Raw genomic sequence first — 23809 nt, forward strand, 5'->3', positions numbered from 1 at the left:
TGCATTAAAGGGGTCATTTTGTTTTTCTTCTAAATGTAAAACACTTCCTTGTGGTTTACATAACATGTAATGGTGGTTCTTTGGTCAAAATGTTGCATAGATTGTTTTACAGATCATCTTCAAGTCGCTTTTTGACAGTCGCTTCAGGATGCGCCGTTTTGTGGGCGGTCTCATTTACGTGGCTCACCTTCGGCAGTGTCTTCTCCCTGTCATTTTTGTTGAGCGGTGTAGCGTGCAAGGACGGAGTGGAAGAAGTGTCAAAAGATGGAGCTAACTGTTTTAATGGCATTCAGACTTTACTTAAATCAATAACGGAGCAGCATCTCCTCATATGGAAACAACAACACCGGAAATGTGTCCCGTGAAAAACTGGCCGACCAGAACTCTAATAACTAAAGTTCCTTGGGTGAATAATGTAAACTCACTATACCTGTATGTTTTAGCGCTTTCATGGCGAGTTTGCTGACAGATATAAGTAAGAACTTTACACTACTTTATATTAGAAATGGCAACAGCAGGGAATGAATGTCCCATAACAAGAAGATAGAGAAAAAGAAGAAGCTTATGACTGCAAAGGCGGATTTGCATAATTTTTCAGGATTTATGCAGATCCCAAATACAGATCAGCAGGTACCAGAAGGTAAGAAAAGTTAATTTTGCATAATAATGTGAAACAAAATGCCAGATAATGACTTACCTTATACACACACCATAATAATACTCGTATGTTAAAGCACAGTACAATCCATCAAGCGGTGCGGCTTCATAGCTTACCAAAGTCGTACCAAAACATTTTGATAGATTTGTGAGCGCTGTGTGTAATGTTCTATATTTTCAATGGAACATACAAATATTGGTGTTGTTTACTTGAGTCTATCTTGCCATTATAAAGGGAACTCTCCTGAAGGAATCAATAAAGTACTATCTATCTATCTATATTGCAGTCTATTTATTTACACATATCTCTTATGTTTGACTGCCATCTGCTGGTCACACTTATCATTACACCATGTACCAAATAAAATTGCTTTGAGGTCGGTCGGTAAGCAAAACCAGGATTATTCCGTACATTAGGCCCACCAGGTTATAAGGCGCTCTGTCAAGTTTTGAGGAAAAAAAAAAAGATTTTAAGTGCGCCCCATAGTCCGGAAAATACAGTATATAAAATTCAAATCGCGGTATCAGATGCCAAGAGGTAATTATAAATTCAAAGAAGAACAGCAGCAGGCAAAGGCAAAAAAAAAACAACAACACAATACTGTGCTCATAAGTATGTTCAGAAATTATAATAATAGTAAATTATTTTACATTCTAAAGACAACAGCAGTGGTGTGAAGTCTTCAAGTATATTAAACAAACTATCGTTCTTAACATTCTTTCAATATGGTGGTAGCGTGACATCATTATGCCATTTGTAATGATCTAGGCCGGGGGTCTGCAACCTGCGGCTCTTTAGCGCCGCCTTAGTGGCTCCCTGGAGCTTTTTCAAATATGTACTAAAATAGAAAAGATGGGGGAAAAATATATTTTTGTTTTCAATAAGGTTTCTGTAGGAGGACAACATGACACAAACCCCCCTAATTGTTAGATATCCCACTGTTTATACTAAACATGATTCTCTGATGAGAGTATTTGGCGAGCGCCGTTTTGTCCTAATCATTTTGGCGGTCCTTGAACTCACCGTAGTTTGTTTACATGGAACGTCTTCAAAGATGCCAGAGAAAGACCTGATTTATGCCACTCATTCTTTGTCTAATTTTGTCCACCAATCTTTTAATGCTGTCTCTGGTCATCAGCATTAAAGTGTTTTAATGCTGTCTCTGGTCACTCCACAAAGGTTGTTGGAGTGCTAATCAGGCATATTTGGTCACTGCATGGCTGCAGGCTAATCGATGATAACGTGCTATTTAGGCTGGCTGTATGTACATATTGCATCATCATCGTTTGTAGGTATATTTGAGCTCATTTAATTTCCTTTACTTATGTCCTTTGTGTATTTAATCTATATTTACATGTCTCATGACACATTATCTGTATGTAATATTGCCTGCATTTCTGATAGTGTTTTGTGTGCAGTTATAGACCACAGCAAACGTAACCCAGCTTGCAAAGATTGTAATAAATCCAGTCAAAGAAGACAGCCCACCATTTCCTGTAAACTTGGACACACATATTTATACCTTTGGCCATTCTGAGCCAGTAGTTTCCAGGAGTTATCTCACCCCTGAGAAGCCTGCGGTTTACTAATGGTTCCAATGTAGTAAAAATGTGTAGAATAAATATTACATTTCAACATTTCTGTCAACGAAGATTTGTGTCAGCCTGCGACACATAGTCATTTTGATAGTAGGCGAAAATATCTAATATAGACACTTATATCATGTGTTGACTTCATCATGTCACTTCAGTGTTTCCCATAAACTGCCAAGATACCTGTGGCGGTGGGGGCGTGGCTATGGGCGTGGTCACCATGACATCATCGAGTAATTTGCATAATTTACTACAATGATATGATTTTCTCTAAAAAGGCTCAAAAAATGTATACTTACTAATTAATAATAACAGTTTTGTTTTAAACGTCATCCATCCATCCATCTATCCATTTTACAATAAAATTACAACACTTAATGTTCATATTTATATACAGATTTGAACAATAAGTTATTCACTGAAATATATGTATTATTGTGGTTCTTACAAAAAATATATCTTATAAAATATACAAGCTAAAATGTCTCTTAAAGCTCTGCCCCTTTAACTAGTGCATACTAAATAATTTAACTTTAGCCTACTACTACAACCATATTATTTACCAGCAACATAAAGTGAAACAGAGGCAGAGGTGTCCTGCCACAGTCAGTAACAAATAAACAGAAAACATTAGTGGTCAAATACAAATAAGGCAACAAGAGAAGTATCCTACACTTCTCTTTTGTAAAGTAAATCTGAACAGCCTATATGGGCATCTACATCAACTATATGATTTGCCTGAGAAGCTGGACAGGCCCAAAAAAATAAATACATTAAAAAAAATATTTGTGGCGGACGTAATTCTTTCGTGGCGGGCCACCACAAATAAATGAATGTGTGGGAAACACTGCACTTATAGAAGGCTGTTCATTTTTTGCGCCTCCAGACAGATTTTTATTTTTATTTTTGGTCCGATATGTCTCTTTCAACATTTTGGGTTGCCAACCTTTGACCTAGGCTAATAAAAAGGCTGAACCATTTATCTGAATTGAAAATCTTTGCATTTGTATTCATTACTAGTATCAGCCTTTTCTCATTATGATAAGCCTTTTTTGCTTTATTTTTCAATTTTTGCTCTTAGTTTTATTTACTTTATTTCCACAATGTGCCAAGGCCCCATAAAAAAGAGGTGCATTCAGCAAATGGTCCCCAGGCCACACTTTGCCTTCCTGGTGAAATAAGTAAACTCTTTTGCTCAACGACAAAAGAGTGTATCTAAATTGTAAAAGTGTAGAGGTTTTCTGCACGCTCTGGTAATGCACACTCCGCTCATTCAAACTGAAAAGACATTCTTGAAAACTTGTATTTGATTACTTAATAAATGCATGAAACAAGACACACCTCTCTTTCCCTTTTAATACGTACTTCTACTCACTAAATATAGTAATAAAGTCGCTAAAGTGCATCGTGTATGAGGTCTGTTGTAGAGCAGAGTATTTTTTTTTTACATGTTGATATCGACTTGGTATCGAAGTAACAATACTTTTGACAACCCTAATTGATACATGTTACCAGTCACCCTCATTCATTATTTTGGTAACTGTTTTATGAGCCACAACAATGACAATAGCTTAGTTTTTAGATCCCCTAAGTGGTGCTGTATGACCATGTGATGCCGTAAGCACTACAAAAAAACTAATGAAACCGTGTTCATTTTTGCTACTCTTACTTTTGTAATATTTGCCAATGTTTCTGCCACCTGCAATTCAGAATGAAAAAATACAGTAGCCCTTCTACCAAGTGAGTCTCTGATCGATCCCAATGTGCAGACAGAATACCATTGTATTGATTAGTCATAAAACATAAGGCTGAGGACTTCACTGGGTCAGACAGGTGTTCTTCGCTTCCCAGTCATATTTCACCATTTTAACAATGATCCGTTTAATAATGTATGAAGGGTTGGTACAGTTTTAGAATCTTAGAAGTGAAAGGGGTTATAACCAGAGTACAGCACTGTAAACACATTGGCCCAAAGTGGTGACCTCATCACTGAGCTCATCCTCCCAGAGGGTTTGGGAAGCAGATTGTATTGTCAATAATGGAGTAGACCACAGAGGATGGATACAGCAACCCAGACAGGTTGGGCCTGCTTTACTTTACTATAAAATGAGACCTTTGATGATTATAATCTACATTTAAAACAATTTCCCATGGTCTGGATAACATGCATTGGATATGCTTAGGTCTAAATTTTCCTCCACAGTCACATTTTTAACCTACTTTATTTTTGTTTGTGGAAGCGTTCCCAGATTGCAAATGAAACCACGTCCCACATCCCCAGAAGTATCATGATTTATCTACTGAAAATTAACATATATCTTGAAGAAGAATGTCACCGCTATTTTTGCAGACATACACTACCGTTCAAAAGTTTGGGGTCACCCAAACAATTTTGTGGAATAGCCTTCATTTCTAAGAACAAGAATAGACTGTCGAGTTTCAGATGAAAGTTCTCTTTTTCTGGCCATTTTGAGCGTTTAATTGACCCCACAAATGTGATGCTCCAGAAACTCAATCTGCTCAAAGGAAGGTCAGTTTTGTAGCTTCTGTAACGAGCTAAACTGTTTTCAGATGTGTGAACATGATTGCACAAGGGTTTTCTAATCATCAATTAGCCTTCTGAGCCAATGAGCAAACACATTGTACCATTAGAACACTCGAGTGATAGTTGCTGGAAATGGGCCTCTATACACCTATGTAGATATTGCACCAAAAACCAGACATTTGCAGCTAGAATAGTCATTTACCACATTAGCAATGTATAGAGTGTATTTCTTTAAAGTTAAGACTAGTTTAAAGTTATCTTCATTGAAAAGTACAGTGCTTTTCCTTCAAAAATAAGGACATTTCAATGTGACCCTAAACTTTTGAATGGTAGTGTAGATGAAAATAAACTCCATATATATATATATATATATATATATATATATATATATATATATATATATATATATATATATATACTTATTAATATATTATCATTAGGAATGTCACAGTATGGAAATTTGTTATCACGGTTATTGTGACCAAAATGGTCATTATTGTCGTGGTATTTTTAAATGTGCACAACATTTTCAAAAAGTACTTAAACTTTTAACCAAGTTGTATTTAAAACAAACACAAACAACACATCCTAAATGATTTCCTTTGCCGAAGAAATATTATTATAGATATAAACTCTTGTTTCATGGACCTCAAGTAGAAATGTAATGTGCATATGAAAGCAATACAAGCATTATAAACAAAGTAATATGGCAGAAAAAACCCAACAATAACATAAATAAATAATATAAGTGGGAAAGTTGTGCATGATAGCACATTATGGACATTAAAACAATAAAACAAATGTAAGAATTTTGCAAGCTGGCACCTGATGTCCGTAAGACATAACTGCACTTTTTGTCCATATAGATAAAAATAGTGTTCATGTATGAGATCTAGTCTTATACCTAGGGCTGCACGGTTATGGGCAAAATAATAATTAAGATAAGTTATATCAATATTGAAATCACGAATATTGATTATTTTAGGTAAACAGAGTTGGGGTAAGGTGTGAACGTGACGCCATCATGTAATTTGTAATGTTTAATAAAAAGGCTCTCGATAAATGTTATCCATACATTGAAAGACAAATATTAGTTTTTTGTTCATTAATAGTATCAACGTGTCAGCTTTTTCTCATTACATGATGCCTTTATCTTTATTTTTACATTTTGATAGAGGGAGGTGTTTTTTAAGTTAAAGTTTAAGTATTAGAAATTACAAATGACATGAAAAAACCCACAAGTAATGTAAACAAAACATGGTGTTTACTTTTCGATATCAATATAAAACACAAAGCAGTTTGGCTAATGAAGATAAAGTCTAATCTAATCTTTGTTCTTCTATAACAACGTCTCCTAGTGCAGGGGTCGGCAACCTTTACCACTCAAAGAGCCATTTTGACCCGTTTCACAAATTAAAGAAAACAATGGGAGCCACAAAACTCTTTTTAAATTTAAAATGAAATAACACTGCATACAAAGTTTTTTTTGCTTTGTGCTATGTATAAACCAGGGGTCTCAGACACGCGGCCCGCACCTTAATATGAACATGTAATGTTAGTGCGGCCCGCAAGTTTTTAATGAATGGCGCTGGACAGCGTCATACTTGCCAACCCTCCCGATTTTTCCGGAAGACTCCCAAATTTCAGGGTAACTATTCTCTCGAATGTCTGCTGATTTTCACCCAAACAACAATAATAAGGGTGTGTCGTGCTGGCACTGCCTTTAGCGCCCTCTACAACCTGTACATACAGCGTGCCAGCCCAGTTACATGTTATATGAGGCTTCTGCAGACACACATGAGTGACTGCAAGGCATACTTGGCCAACAGCGATACAGATCACACTGAGGGTGACCGTATAAACAACTTTAACACTCTTACTAATATGCGTCACACTGTGAACCCACACCAAACAAGAATGACAAACACATTTCGGGAGAACATCCGCACCGTAACACAACAAACACAACAGAACAAATACCATGCACCCCTAACTCTTCCGGGCTACATTATACCCCCCCCCGTGCGTCTGTTGAGGTGGGCGGGGTTGGGGGGGTTGGGGTTTGGTGGTAGCGGGGGTGTATAATGTAAGAGTTAGGGATGCATGGGATTCTGGGTATTTGTTCTGTTGTGTTTATGTTGTGTTACGGTGCGGATGTTCTCCCGAAATGTGTTTGTCATTCTTGTTTGGTGTGGGTTCACAGTGTGGCGCATATTTGTAACAGTGATAAAGTTGTTTATACGGCCACCCTCAGTGTGACCTGTATGGCTGTTGACCAAGTATGCCTTGCAGTCACTTACGTGTGTAAGCAGAGGCCGCATACAACATGTGACTGGGCCGGCACGCAGATAGTATGGTGAAAAAGCGGACGCGACGACAGGTTGTAGAGGACGCCCATAAAGGCAGTGCCATCACGGCACGCCCTCAATATTGTTGTACGGGTGAAAATCTGAGAATATTTGCCACGCGATATTTCCGGAAAAATCGGGAGGGTCGGCAAGTATGCAGCTGAGGCAAGTATGCAGCTGAGCCGCATCAGAGTGGTCAAAGAGCCGCATGCGGCTCCGGAGCCGCGGGTTGCCGACCCCTGTCCTAGTGGTTAAGTGCAATAGTTAGGCCAACAAAAATAAACAGGAGTAATAACTCTCACATAAAATACATAATCTTCACAGCCTGCACTCAGTTTGAGGGGTAGCCGGGGGGTGTATATTGTAGCATCCCGGAAGAGTTAGTGCTGCAAGGGGTTCTGGGTATTTGTTCTGTTGTGTTTATGTTGTGTTACGGTGCGGATGTTCTCCCGAAATGTGTTTGTCATTCTTGTTTGGTGTGGGTTCACAGTGTGGCGCATATTTGTAACAGTGTTAAAGTTTTTTATACAACCGCCCTCAGTGCGACCTGTATGGCTGTTGACCAAGTATGCGTTGCATTCACTTGTGTGTGTGAAAAGCCGTAGATATTATGTGATTGGGCCGGCACGCAAAGGCAGTGCCTTTAAGGCATGCCCCCAATATTGTTGTCTGGGTGGAAGTCGGGAGAAATTCGGGAGAATAGTTGCCCCGGGAGATTTTTCGGAAGGGGCACTGAAATTCGGGAGTCTCCCGGGAAAATCGGGAGGGTTGGCAAGTATGACTGGGATACGCAACTGCTCTGTACTTCTCCCTACGTCCGTGTACAGTGGCGTTTTAAAAAGTCATACATTTTACTTTTTGAAACCGATACCGATAATTTCCGATATTACATTTTAAAGGATTTATCGGCAGTCCGATATTATCGGACATCTCTAGTTTTTATATTATTCAGCTTGATTAACACAAACACGTAGCACAAAGATGGGACTTCAATAACAGACAATCAATCAATCTGGATTTGTGTGCATGTGGTCACAATCATGTAGCTTTAATGATGAATAGCTCAGGCTTAGATTGCAATATGAGGATGATGATGGTCCTCAGAGACATACACCGATAACATGATTTGATGTATCTCTGTGTGTTTTTTGATTGATTGAGACTTTTATTAGTAGGTTGCACAGTGAAGTACATATTCCGTACAATTGACCACTAAATGGTAACACCCGAATAAGTTTTTCAACTTGTTTAAGTCGGGGTCCACTTAAATTGATTCATGATACAGATATATACTATCATATATACTATCATCATAATACAGTCATCACACACATAATCACATTGAATTATTTACATTATTTACAATCAGGGGTGTGGAGGGGGGAGAGGATATGGACATCAAGTAGTGGAGAGAGAGAGAGAGAGAGAGAGATCAGAAGGCATAAGAAAAAGTATCTGCATTTGATTGTTTACATTTGATTATTAGCAATCCGGGGAGGGTGTTAGTTTAGGGTTGTAGCTGCCTGGAGGTGAACTTTTATTGCGGTTTTGAAGGAGGATAGAGATGCCCTTTCTTTTATACCTGTTGGGAGCGCATTCCACATTGATGTGGCATAGAAAGAGAATGAGTTGAGACCTTTGTTAGTTCGGAATCTGGGTTTAACGTGGTTAGTGGAGCTCCCCCTGGTGTTGCGGTTATGGCGGTCATTTACGTTAAGGAAGTAGTTTGACATGTACTTCAGTATCAGGGAGGTGTAGCGGATTTTATAGACTAGGCTCAGTGCAAGTTGTTTAACTCTGTCCTCCACCTTGAGCCAGTGTGTAGGTGAACGAGGGAATAAATAGGTTTGATTCGCTGTTCTTGTTTGTGTCAGGGTGGGGTTGAATACAGTATAGTTTCCAAACAGACGAGGTGACAATAGAAACTGCCGGAATGTGATCGTTGCATCACTCCCCTCCCGCATGTGTCTGAGCTGTAAATACACAGAATGGCGAACACTGCCCCCATGGATACTGCTCGCGTCATCTCATCCACTCATTGTAACCGAAAGGACGCTGCCTCATCAAAACAAACATCAGACAAGGCTCGTGATTCTGTTACTATGGTGCATACTTCATTGGGATGCTGTTTGTGTACACGCATCATGCACTATGGGTGTTTAGTTATTTTGCAATATTACCACAGATTTACTGAAATGAAAAACATTTTTGCTACAATCTGTAAGACATGGCTGGGAATTCCATGAGGTTCGATTTAAATTCAGATAGTTGTGATTTATTTGATCGGTGAGTCATCAGGGTGGACTGTCTTATAGCAACACTGGGTGATTGTGAGATTTCCCCTTCTCTGGCTTCTCCGATTGGACGAGAGCACAGCATCATAGTACTGCTGTGTCGTCAGGGCACCAGCAGCATGTGTTTCTCATCCACCTCCTCATCGTCACTTGTCTCCTAGCAACAGAGCAGTGCTCCTTTAGAGGGGCCAGCTGTAAATTCAGGCCATAAAACACCAAGAAGTAGACCAGAAGCGAGTTGCATTAGCAGTTATTGATTTTCACTTTGAAATTGTTGAAGGGAAGGAAACGAGCCTTTAAAGGATTTGATAGTGTCACTGCAAAATTACAATATATATTTTATATACTGTTGCATACATTTATGTAAATGACATCATACGTCTCAAGTATTCCCAGTCTTTGTCTGATTGACAGATGTTTTAAGTAAGCTATTTTTGCCACATTCACAAATTCATACATATTCATACACTTTTTGCCCTGTTAGCATATTGTATACTGATTTTAAAACTTGTTTTTATGTCTATTACTGTCATGAAAACGTAAGACTGTATTAGGGTTGTACGGTATACCGGTATTAGTATAGTACCGCAATACTAATGAATCATATTCAGTACTATACCGCCTCTGAAAAGTACCATCCAAAACTAATGTAAAGTATCAAACAACAGAAGAATAAGTGATTATTACATTTCAACAGAAGTGTAGATAGAACATGTTGAAATAAAAAGTAAGCAGATATTAACAGTAAATGAACAAGTAGATTAATAATTCATAATTTCTACCACTTGTCCTTAATAATATTGACAAAATAATAGAATGGAAAATGACACAATATATTACTGCATATGTCAGCAACTAAATTAGGAGCCTTTGTTTGCTTACTTACTACTAAAAGACAAGTTGTCTTGTATGTTCACTATTTTATTTAAGGACAAACTTGCAATAATAAACATATGTTTAATGTACTGTAAGATTTTTTGTTAAAATAAAGCCAGTAATGCAATTTTTTGTGGTCCCCTTTATTTAGAAAAGTATCAACATTATTTTGGTACCGGTACCAAACTATTGGTATCCGGACAACACAAGACTGTATATACATAATTATTGATTATGCACACAGAAATGTACTGTATGCTAACCTGTTCTTTAATTGCTAAAAGGTGTAATAGAAATATATAATTGACAACTAACTATTGATAATTGAAAATAGCTGTAATTCATTCAACTAGTTTGTGGTGTAACAACAAAATGACTTCAGCTACAAGAAGTTGAACTATATTACATCGAGGGCTGCAACAATTAATTGATCAAATCAATTAATTGAATTAGAAAAAAGCTTTAATTTATATCCTGTTGCTTTGATTAATCGTTTGAATAGTGTATCTAATAAAATGATAACATCATGACTGAGTGAATTGCTCTGGAACTTTAAATAGGTGGACATAGTTTCCACACAGACACTGCAATAGAGCGCACATTAGAGCAGTAATGAAGAAAGTTGTAATTTTTTAAATCAATGCACAGATGTTAAAAGTGTAATTTCAATGTTGTTATGCATTTATTAGAAAAAAACAATCAAGGTTATGCCAAGCAGAAAAATTGTAGTTTATTTCAACAATTTTCCCTACAATATGCAATGTTTTATCTGATTAGACAAATAATTCATCGATAGATTACTCGAATACTAAAAGAATCAATAGCTGCAGCCCTAAGTACATCCACGGTTTTAGACTGCAATATTGTTTCATTCAGGCCACCTGTTACCCATGTCTACCTTGTTTGCTAGTGTGTGCTTTGCTGTGTGTAGCCGCTTGCTCCTAGTAGCCTTATATCCTACAACAGGGGTGCCCATTACGTCGATTGCAAGCTACCGGTCGATAGCGGAGGGTGTGTCAGTTGATCGCCAGCCAGGCATTATAAAAATAGACCTAAAAATTACTGATTATCAGTCTTCAACAAGACGTCACTTTCGTCACTTGATTGACATTCACGGCACCCGAGGGTCTTGGGAGATGACGCTGGCTGCTCCGAGGTCATTATTAAGAAAAAATGACCGACAGGAAGGGGAGAAATATTTTTTTATTTCAACAGACTCTCGCGCTGTACCTGCGCAGTTCCTGTCTTCACAATAAAAGCCCGGCTTCATCCTGCCTGCGCTAACAAAATAAGAGTCTCAGTAAGCTAGCGTGCACAAGCTAGCAAGCTACAGAGTTTGCCACCAATGTATTTCTTGTATAGTGTATAAAAACGAGTATGGAAGCTGGACAAATAAGATGCCAAAAACAAACCACTTTTATGTGGTATTGGACAGAAAAAAATGTTCTCCATTCAAAAATTCGGACGTTATCAGCACTACTGTGAGTCCTGTCTGATTCCAATCAATGCAAGTAGAGATGTCCGATAATATCGGGCTACCGATATTATCGGCCGATAAATGCTTTAATATGTAATATCAGGAATTATCGGTATCGGTTTCAAAGTTATCGTATCGGTTTCAAAAAGTAAAATTTATGACTTTTTATAAAACGCCGTTGTGTACACGGACGTAGGGAGAAATATAGAGCACCAATAAACCTTAAAGGCACTGCCTTTGCGTGCCAGACCAGTCACATAATATCTACGGCTTTTCACACTCACAAGCGAATGCAAGGCACAATTGGTCAACAGCCATACAGGTCACACTGAGGATGGCCGTATAAACAACTTTAACACTGTTACAAATGTGCACCACACTGTGAACCCACACCAAACAAGAATGACAAACACATTTCGGGAGAACATCTGCACCGTAACACAACATAAACACAACAGAACAAATACCCAGAACCCCTTGCAGCACTAACTCTTCTGGGACGCTACAATATACACCCCCGCTACCCCCTACCCCCGCCCCCCACCTCAACCGCGCCCCCCCCAACCCCGCCCACCTCAACCTCCTCATGCTCTCTCAGGGAGAGCATGTCCCAAATTCCAAGCTGCTGTTTTGAGGCATGTTAAAAAAAATAATGCACTTTGTGACTTCAATAATAAATATGGCAGTGCCATGTTGGCATTTTTTTTCCATAACTTGAGTTGATTTATTTTGGAAAACCTTGTTACATTGTTTAATGCATCCAGCGGGGCATCACAACAAAATTAGGCATAATAATGTGTTAATTCTACGACTGTATATATCAGTATTGGTTGATATCGGAATCAGTAATTAAGAGTTGGACAATATCGGAATATCGGATATCGGCAAAAAAGCCATTATCGGACATCTCTAAATGCAAGTCATCAGAATCAGGTAATACACCAATGTATATTCTTGTCTTCATGAAAGAAAATAATCTATATGTGTTAAACATGTTTGTATTATCATTAAACACATTTAACTTGTTAACAAAAATGTCTCTTTTCATAAATAAATAAATATAAATTATATATATGAATGAGGTAGAACCCCTCGACTTATTGGAGGACATTTAGATGTGAACTGGTTGTCCAACTTTACACAAGCAAAAACGCTACTTGTATCGGAGATTACATGGGAGACTTTAGATGCAAGCTGAGATCATTTTGCTGGTATTGGACCGAACCCTACTTGTCATATAGGTAGACAGTCCCTGAAAGCTTTAATATGATTTGAAGGTTATTTGAAATGAGCAACAGTCAGCTTTCCCCTTATGGGAAACTAGATGACATTTTGCTTTGGGAACATTGAAGCTATTGAATCACCTTTATCACTCTTCTCTCTTCCTACTGTATAACCATTATTACATTTTCAGACTTTTTTTTTTCATAAATATTTCGAAAGACTGATGCATCTTTGACTGCTTTAAAATAACTAAAATGTCCGTCTTAATAGTGCTGCCCAGCAACTGGCAACTTAGTGAGGATTATTCGGCCAAGTCCAAGCATCACCCAGTCCCATCTGTGTATGTTGAAGAAAATAAAAGCAGAGCTGTGCTGCTGAACACTGATTAGTAGTGTCAAGGAAGGGGTAGAAGGGTGGGTGGGTGTACATCCTGACCATAGAATATCCTCGGCTGCCTTTGGGCTCTAAGCAGCTCAGTGTTGGCAGTGAGAGTGCTGCGAGCCAAAGCGAGAGAAGCTTCTAATTGGCCGGCTCGGTCTCCTCATCACATCCACGCTTTTTCTCTCTCTCTCTCTATGTGTTTCTCTATCTTGGCTACAACTGAAAGGATGTGCCTTCCAATCACTGCAGGGCCACGTGAGACGAGGGACCAATAGCCGGCCGGGGAGGGCAGAGCTCGGCGCCGTCGGTCAGTTCCAGGCTGAGATGCTCCACTTGGACCTTATTGACGGTGCCGACGGTTACCGCGGCGACAAGGAGTCCTGCAAGGCCTCCATCGCACCTCCGCCGGTCACCAAGGACCCGACACTACCGGTTACCATGGATACCTACCGACCCAAGAGACCCACAACCCTTAACCTCTTTCCAATTGTGCCACGAACACAGGTAGAGTCATCTCCTACATACACACAAGCGTGGAAGATTATCATCTTTTGGTGAAGATGATCAAGTGAATCAATTTTATTTGTATTTTCCCTGAGAGGCTGTGTTCACAAGGCTGAACAACAAACTCCTTTGTCAAGATATTATTTTGTTCTTTCTGCTTGTTTGTCGCGTTTGTTTGTGTCAGAATGCGTGACGCGTGTTGTTTGCTTGTGTTATGATTTCTAAATTTAGTACGGATGATCGCGTATGGTGTTTGCAGCATCCTCACAAGTACACAAACATATACAGTTCATGAGCATGTGAGGGTATGTGACTATGGTGTTGGTTATTTGTCAATCCAGGATGGATCTTTGCTGTGGCCGGTTCGTCGAAAGGGTCCTGTAGTTGGACAGGCAATTGGGATCAGATTGAGTTTTTACTTCCAGGTTTTAACAGTTTAGTATGAAGGTTGTTGTAACAAATTGTTTAAAAAAAAAAGGGTAATTTTAGCTGGCGTCATCGCTTATTATGGAATGGGCTTGAACTCCTTATCTCATCCACAGCTATAGCCAGCAAATAGGTCCTTTACATGATTTATTTCCTTAAAATGTGCAGTGTAGTGTGTCAATGGACACACAGACAGATCTGAGTGATGAGATCTGACAACCCACAGAATCAACATTATTTCAGCCTGTAGCGATTTGTGCTAATCTTATCTGTATTCCGTCACACATAATTAGTAAGATGTCATCAGCACACTTCAACTTTGCCCAGCTTGAAAATGAGTCCGGGTGTTCTGTGGACAAGCTAATGTAATCTACAACGTGGAGGTCAAAGTGTGAAACAAGTGCTCATTAAAGTCATGTTGTTGGTCATCTGATTAATGTGTTCCGTCATCGCTCGCGCTCAGCATTTTGTCAGTCAGTGATGGCAAAAAATTCAAAACATCGTCAACAAATATTGAAATAAGATTTTAGTAGTTTGGACCTTAAATAATGATTAACAAAATTAGGTTTATCTTTATACTGTTTGATGGAATTAGTTACTTTCATGATATTACTGTATTTTCCGGACTATAAGGCACACTTAAAATCCTTTTATTTTCTCAAAAATCGACAGTGCGCCCTATAACCCGGTGCGCCTAATGTAAGGAATAAGTTTGGTTGAGCTTACCCACTTCGAAGCTATTTTATTTGGTACATGGTGTAATGATAAGTGTGACCAGTACATGGCAGTCAAACATAAGAGATAAGTGTAGGCTGCACTATGATGGCAAGATGACTCAAGTAAACTACACCAACATGTTATATGTTCCATTGAAAATATAGAACATTACACACGGCGCTCAAAAATCTATCAAAATGTTTTAGTACGACTTTGGTAAGCTATGAAGCCGCACCGCTTGATGTGTTTCAACATACGAGAATAATTATGGTGTGTGTATAAGGTAAGACATATTATCTGGCGGTTTGTTTCGCAATATTATGCAAAAGCAACTTTTCTTACCTTCTGGTGCTATTCTGTATTTAGGATCTGCATACATCCTGAAAAATTACGCGCGCCTGCCTCTGTAGTCTTTGCCGACACCGTAGTCGATAAGCTTCTTCTTTTTCTCTATCTTCTTGTTATGGGACATTCATCCTCCGCTGTTGCCATTTCTAGTATAAAGTTCTTACTTATATCTGTCAGTAAACTCACCATGAAAGCGCTAAAACATACCGGTGTAGTAAGTTTACATTATTCACCCAAGGAACTTTAGTTATTAGAAATATGTCCCGTTTTTTCACGGGACACATTTCCGGTGTTGTTTCCAGTTGCTCTGCTATTGATTGAAGTAAAGTCTGAATGTCATCAAAACAGTTAGCTCCATCTTTTGACACTTCTTCCACTCCCGTCCTTGCACGCTACACAGCTACAACAAAGATGACGGAGAAAAGACGCTGCCAAAGGTGAGCCACGTAAATAAGACCGCCCACAAAACGGCGCATCCTGAAGCGACTGTCAGATCTGTAAAACATAATCTATGCAACATTTTGATCAAAGAACCACCATTACATGTTATGTAGACCACAGGGAAGTGTTTTACATTTAGAAAAAAAAAAAAATATGACTCCTTTAATGCGCCCTATAATCCGGTGCGCATTATATATGAAAACAGATCAAAAATAGACCATTCATCGGCAGTGGGCCATATAATCCGGTGCGCCCTATGGTCCGGAAAACACAGTAAATTAATAGAGTTAAAGAATAATAACAATAGCAAATACAGTGGTACCTCAACTTGCGTGTACTTTAATGTACAAGTCATTTGAGACACGAGCTGTCGCTCTGCTTTTTGTTATGCTTTAAATTGGGTGCATCATTTTGTGTTACGAGCACTTTCACTATCGGTTAAAGTAGTATTTGTCACAGGGTTTGAGCTATAAAGAGAAAATATATTGTTACACGTTGCTATTTCTGCTTCATTTACATAAGAATTGATTTAACAGTTGACGTGCACATTTGAGCGCCGCTCAGAGATCGACACAATCCTCAGCACTGTGCGACGGAGGAGAAACGTACCATTAAAAAAAACTCACAATGGTTAGCAGCCTACTCGGCGAGTCAGCCCTGTCTCAGCGTCACTCCCCATCACACGAACTGCGGCCAGCCTCCACGGCAAACAACGAACATTTATCCATAAAAATATTGAGAATTACTGACTCAACAAACTGTGTGGTCGAGCGTTATCTTTGGGACACAGACAAATATATCACTTGTTGTCAACGCTGATTTCTCATAGCCGACATTCATTCTCTAGTTCCTATCGTTACATGAAGGAAAAGCAGCCTGTAGGAGTCTGCTCCTCAAGGCAAAAGCTGAACAATATTATTAAATTATTTCATAAAACTACTGTAGTTGTTTGTAGTACAGTACATTTGTAGAGTTGTTCAAACAATATTTCCTATCCAAAAGTTTTGTTTTTCTTTTCGAAAGGTTAAAATTGTGATGTTTTGGTAGGGCCAAGCACAGATTAAACAGATTTTATTTCATTTCAATGGGCGGGGCTGATTTGAAAAACGAGTGTTTCGAGTTACGAGCTCGGTTGTGGAACGCAGTGCTACTGTATCTTTTTTTAGACTGTTTTGTGCTGTATGTTAGCTTTAAACTTCTGGTTAAGCTTGTCTCAACTCTAGAGGAACATATCTTCAACAGATGTTCAATAATATGTTTTTCGTACATTGTAAACCATGATTTGGTAAACATCGCAGAAAATATTGGTTGGCTTTTAGTTTGTGCAAAAGGTTTTGTCTCTGAATACGTATGTTTCAAATACAAATACTTCTACTCAATTATCCTTGCTAAACTCAGCTGCTCCATGTCCATTTTGCTTTGAAATAGCCTCAGGTTTGAAATTATTGCATTGTTTTGAGTCCGACAGGATCTATAACCACCCATTGATATATATTGTGAATATATATTTAGAATATATTTAACATGTATTCATACTTTATCCATGTCACATTGAGAAGTCTCCATGATGATGCAACAGTGTGTATGCATCTTGTGGGTGATTCTACACCCACTCCTCCAGGCTTGTAGGCTGTCAACATGAGCCACTGTGTTACATTTGTCCACTTTCCCTGAGGTGGAAAAATGGCTGTCAATGCCGCTGTGCGATTGTTCTGAGTTTCCGGTCTTTGTTCAAACTGTCAGGACTAGAAAGGATGAAGGAAATAATTGCTTGCTCTCAGGAAGTCATCCTTTCCCCTGCATTGTCACTTAGTTTTACTTACTAGACACTTGCTTAGGTATTACTGTGTCAGAAATGATGTCTGCAATCATAGAAATGTGTAGTGAATCTCATATCTTCTGGTTTTGTCTCGCATTCCATTTTGCAGTGGCGTAGAACTACAACTCTATTCTATAGTTTGTTTACATGTTAAGCTACAGTCGTGGTCAAAAGTTTACATACACTTGTAAAGAACATAATGTCATGGCTGTCTTGAGTTTGACTGTGGACACTGACACCTGTGTTCCAGCAGCTTCCAATGCATTGCAGACTCGCTTTTTGGTGGCTTTAGGTTGACTCTTGATCATCCTGACCAATTTTCTCTCAGCAGCAGGTGATAGCTTGCGTTTTTATTCCTGATCGTGGCAGTGACAAAACTGTGCCATGCACTTTATACTTGCGGACAATTGTCTGCTCAGTTGCTCTTGGGACCTTAAGCTGCTTTGAAATGGCTCCAAGTGACTTTCCTGACTTGTTCAAGTCAATGATTCGTTTTTTCAGATCTGTGCTGAGTTCCTTTGACTTTCCCATTGTCGCGTTTGTAACCGAGTCTAATGACTGCATTACATGAGCCCTATTTACCGGTAAATGGGCTCAGAGAAGTCAACAGGTGTCGTCAATCATAAACACTCACATGAAGTTAAGAGGCAATGCCATGAAGCTAATTTGATTTGATTGTAACTTTTCTACAAATAAATTGATAATGTATGGTGCTGTATGTATACTTTTGACCCAGCAGATTTGGTCACATTTTCAGTAGACTCATAATAAATTCATAAAAGAACCAAACTTCATGAATGTTTTTTGTGACAAACAAAAACATAAGAGTTGTAGAAATAATTGGAAACTCAAGACAGCCATGACATTATGTTCTTTACAAGTGTATGTAAACTTTTGACCACGACTGTATTTGGGAAAACTTGTGGTACACTACCTCAGGGTGATGCAGTGCAGTTGTACACCCCTGTAAGCTACAACCACAATAATAAACAGATTGTTAAATTATTATTAGAGCTTTTAAACGTAACACAATAAGTTCCTTTAATGGCACAAATATACGCTCGTCGCGTGTTAACGTCGGGCCACATCATAAGTGCCGCAGCCACAAGCGAGATCAAACATAGAGAAGCAATGGACAATGAAAAGGTAGTACTTTTTTAATGTCATTAATAGTTATTTTGTTTTTAAATCTGCACAGCAACCACATAATTTCCCCATTTTAGAATAAATAAAGTCTATCATATCTTATTCTATCCTATCCCAAAACAACAGATGTAACTCACCCTTAAAGGGGAACTGCAACATTTTTTGGGAATTTTGCCTATTGTTCACAATCATTGTGAGAGACAAGTGGACAAAAGTTGGGTTTTTTTGCATTCTAACTTGTAAAAATTGTCTCGTTCTTGGTGGCTAGCAATGCAGCTAACAACGTCGCAATGTCTAACCCTTTCTTTGTGCTGGCTTCTATAAGCAGTAGTTCATCCTCCTTATATTCATGTTCAAAAAGATAAGGTTGTGAATCCTCATTTGACCAAAAGTAGTCGCTTTCTTTGTATTATGCAAATTCTGCCATTATTATAACACACATGCCTTTGTATCAGTAAGTAGAAAACAGTTGTTGCCATAAGTCGGGAGTGCTATGGAAACGGAAAACAATGCGTGGAAGAAATTAGTCCTGGAAATGATTAAAATTACCAAAATACGGTAAATATTGTACATATTACAAGTTGTTATGAACAGGTCTGTTACTACATTATATATAGACTTGCAGTGTGTACATAAAATGTTTGATGGAAGGTTTTGAAGTTGTTTTAGAGGGCTTTGAAGGCTACAACGGTGATGGCCATTAGCTGTATCTTTCAAGCGTTTTTTTAATCATCTTTAAAATAAAAATAAAAACATGTGTTCTTGTTTCTCATAATGATTGTGAGCAATAGGCAACATTCCAAAAAAACTGCAGTTTCCTTTTAGTATTGGCTGAAAAAGTACAAATCCAGAATGAATTGTAGTATAACTATGCTAACAGATACAGGAACTGATGCTGTAGAAACTTTTAACCGCTTCGCTTGAGGTGATTACGCAAGAATGCGTGTCGATGCTTTCTCGCTAGTATTATTCAGAGTGCCGCAGTGTTGCAAGTAGGCACACAGGGAACTGGGTGACTGTTTCCAGGTCAGTGAATGAAAAAAAAATGTAAACTGGGCATTCAGCTCTGTATCTTTTGGCAGACTTCATGGTTAAACAACCAGAGATTCTCACCGCAGTGGCATTGTGGAAATGACTATTCTGCCTGTCACCTGCATTTGGTGCTGTTCAATGTCATTACTCTAGTAAGTAAATGTTGTTTTTCAAAATCAGACCTACATGGCAGGTTTTATTTTTGCCGTCTGGCCTTTCTAAGGCTGTTTGAGTAAATGCACTAGACAGAAAGACCAACATGATATCAGGATTAATCCTGAGTCCTGCTAATCTCCCATCTGGTTGCAACACATTTGTTTTAAGTACGTTTGTACGAGTCTTATATGCATTTTAAACTTCAGCTCATCTGTGATCACATACTTTCTACTCAATAAAATCACCATTATCTGATTAAGAAGTGGTTATGATAGTCTCCTTCAGGTGCTTATTTGACCATTGATAGAACTGAAGGGAATGCTAACGAGAGTGGTTCCATCCTAACGACTATTGTTGTGCTGGCAGAGGTGTCACCACAAAAGACGAAACCCAACCACTCAGTGATAATGGATTGAACTAGAGCATTTGACGCAATTAATACAAAATCAAACTTAACAAATTAGACTGGTATGGCATCAGAAGATTTTGAAGTGGATAAAAAGCTACTTAACAGGAAGCAATAGATGAAGATAGGTGAACACACGTCTACGGTGCCAAATATAATTTGTGGCATACCCCAGGGATCAATACTGCGACCCTAATTGTTCAAACTCTATAAAAACGACATTTGTAAAGTTAAAGAGGACTTAGAGTTAGTACTATGTGCAGATGACACAACTTAATTTTGTTCAGGAGAGAACACGCACAGTCTAATACAAATAATTACAGAAGAAATGCAGTGTTTCCCACACATTCATTTATTTGTGGCGGCCCGCCACAAAATAATTACGTCCGCCACAAATAGATTTTTTAATTTTTTTTTTTTTTTTTTTTGTCCTGTCCAGCTTCTCAGGCAAATCATTTAGTTGATGTAGATGCCCATATAGGCTGTTCAGATTTATTTTACAAAAGAGAAGTGTAGAATACTTCTCTTTTTGCCTTATTTAAGATTAAGATTAAAGATTAAAGTACCAATGATTGTCACACACACTAGATGTGGTGAAATTTGTCCTCTGCATTTGTCCCATCCCCTTGGGGAGCAGTGGGCAGCAGCGGCGCCGCGCCCGGGAATCATTTTGGTGATTTAACCCCCAACTCCAACCCTTTGTTGCTGAGTGCCAAGCAGGGAGGTTATGGGTCCCATTTTTATAGTCTTTGGTATGACTCGGCTGGGATTTGAACTACAACCTACCGATCTCAGGGCGGACACTCTAACCACTAGGCCACTTAGATGGACACCTCTGCCTCTGTTTCACTTCATGTTGCTGGTAAATAATATGGTGGTAGTAGTAAATTTAAATTATTTAGTATGCACTAATTAAAGGGGCAGAGCTTTAAGAGACATTTTAGCTTTTATATTTTATAAGATATATTTTTTGTAAGAACCACAATTAATAAATATATTTCAGTGAATAACTTATTGTTCAAATCTGTATATAAATATGTACATAAAGTGTTGTAATTATATTGTAAAATGGATGGATGGATGGATGGATGGACGTGTAAAACAAAACTGTTATTATTAATTAGTAAGTATACATTTTTTGAGCCTTTTTAGAGAAAATCATATCATTGTAGTAAATTATGCAAATTACTCGATGATGTCATGGTGACCACGCCCATAGCCACGCCCCCACCGCCACAGGTATCTTGGCCGTTTATGGGAAACACTGAAATGAACAAGTTAAAAAGATGGCTTGACAAAAAGAGACTCAGTAAAACTTAAATAATGCTGTTCGGTAACAGCAAAAGAGAAAGTCAAACACAAATACAAAGAAGGAGTAAACATTGAAAGGGTGAAATACATCTGATTTTAGGGTGTAATAATAAATGAGAGAAATGCTTTAATAATGAATCAAGCAAAATATGTACTGGACCAAAAATCACTACATATTACCTACTATTAGTTAGTGTTACCACACCTGAGTTATTGTGTAGAAATATGGGGAAATAACTACAAAACTACACTTCATTCACTTAATTGTATTACAAAAGAGGTCAGTTCGAACAATACATTATTTTGGATATAGAGAACATACAAACCCTTTTATTATTAATTCAAAAATATTGAATTTCAATGATTTGGTGCATTTGCAAACAACTAAAATTGTGTACAAAGTAGGGCTGTCAACACATGTGATTAATAAAAATAAATGGTCACCTTATCAAAAGTAAATGAAGATTAAGACGCACGCATTGGTACACGGTCTGATGAGAGGCGGCCAATTTCACTTCAAAAGAGAACTTTAAATGAAACGGTAGTACTTTGTTGGTGTTGCAGCGACAAACGTTCTTATCATTGGTGCACGTCAAGTTACAAATACCATCTTAAAGCAAAACACATACTCGAGGATGGCGTCGATAGCATGAATGCTACATTGACAACAAGCAGAAGACAACACTACGCTCGCGATTTACCTGCGTCAATGTTTTCAACAGAAGTACCACAGTTAGGTTAAACATCTGTCGTTGCTAAACGGAAAGCCAACCACATGTAAACCACTTAACATCTGTGAGGACCAAATCCTGCAAGAAGTACAATACCTTGGAGAGTCACACTTACAGCAAGGATGAAGCAACTGTACTATACAAACAAGAGCATCAAGTTGCAACTACGGGCTAAATGTGAATTTATTTTGCTTACTGGAGAACATAAGTCACCTGTGAGTAATCGAGCTGGGATCGCATTGTACCAAAAAAAAATTTCAACATTGTAGTCTGAAAAGGTAAACAAGCTTGTTTGTTTCAAAACCTATTTAAACTAAAGAAGAGTTAATGCAGATTTAAATGGTGAACTATGTTAAGTTGTTTGAGTGTGTTTACTACATTATAGATAAGTAACAGTACCTTTGCAATATTATTACAAAGACTTTTAAAATCTAGACTTAATTCTTACTATACTTGCAGTTCAGTAAATCATTTAAAAAATGTTTCCTGTCTGACATTCTGACTACCAAATAACATTTGTATACAAATATTGGGGTATTTTCTTCAGCAAATTTTAATCATATAATAATAATCCAAATTAATTCATGACTAATCACAGTTCTGGAGTGTGGTTATTCTGATTTAAAAATATATTCTCTTGATAGCCCTAGTGCAGAGCAAACTATAACCTGCTACCCATAAATGTACAACAATTATTCTCAACAAAAGAGAACTGTAAACTTCGGGAAAAAATATGAATATGCACGTACAACATTTACTGTAAGACCTTCAGTACATCATTATGTGGAATTATATAATGGAATGGGTTAATAAAAAAAGTATTAATAGTATCCAGTTCAAGAAACTGTTCAAACTCCAAGTGTTTACAAAGTACTAAGAAGAAAAATCCTGATCAACATCTTGAACCTTATTGAAAAATGAGATAATATTATTAATCGCATTATGTGAATCACAACTTACTTAACTATTTATTTATGACAACTGTATTTATTGTTATGTATTATTATTAGTAGTAGTATTATTTACTTACTAATTTTATTACTTGCTTATTTATACAATTTTTACTCACCGTTTGTGTTACAGATTTAGTACAGAGATTGCTCTGAAACCAAAAGTTCTGCTTTTTCCTATTCCTTTTTGGACATGTTGTAATGACAAACTGGAAATGTGATGTATGGTATTGTAAATTGTTTGCATGTTTGAATTAAACTAACACCATAACCATTCTTGCCAGCGCATGTGGAGGATAAATAGTTTGGGTCCGGCACCAATCCCACAGACTCGATCTGACCAATTCCCAGTAAGTCTGTGAGCATGAGGCAAAACTAAGAGAAACTAAACAGTCCACTTGCAATGGATGCGATGCCCTGAGAATGC

At 38.0% G+C, this 23809-nt stretch overlaps 1 protein-coding gene and 1 long non-coding RNA gene across 4 annotated transcripts in view; one reads left to right on the top strand and one right to left on the bottom strand.

The window, feature by feature from the left end:
* The window catches only part of LOC133639735 (C-Jun-amino-terminal kinase-interacting protein 1-like), an 89830-nt gene that overhangs the window by 40519 nt on the left and 25502 nt on the right, over positions 1 to 23809 (top strand). For all 3 annotated transcript variants that reach the window (XM_062033321.1, XM_062033332.1, XM_062033327.1), the window contains exon 3: positions 13645 to 13899. In XM_062033321.1, coding sequence (XP_061889305.1) covers positions 13645 to 13899 — 255 coding nt within the window. The remainder of the gene's footprint in view (positions 1 to 13644; positions 13900 to 23809) is intronic.
* The window catches only part of LOC133639751 (uncharacterized), an 83198-nt gene that overhangs the window by 28955 nt on the left and 30434 nt on the right, over positions 1 to 23809 (bottom strand). The window lies entirely within an intron of this gene.

This window comes from Entelurus aequoreus, linkage group LG02, assembly GCF_033978785.1.
Source record: "Entelurus aequoreus isolate RoL-2023_Sb linkage group LG02, RoL_Eaeq_v1.1, whole genome shotgun sequence".
NCBI classification, from domain to species: domain Eukaryota; kingdom Metazoa; phylum Chordata; class Actinopteri; order Syngnathiformes; family Syngnathidae; genus Entelurus; species Entelurus aequoreus.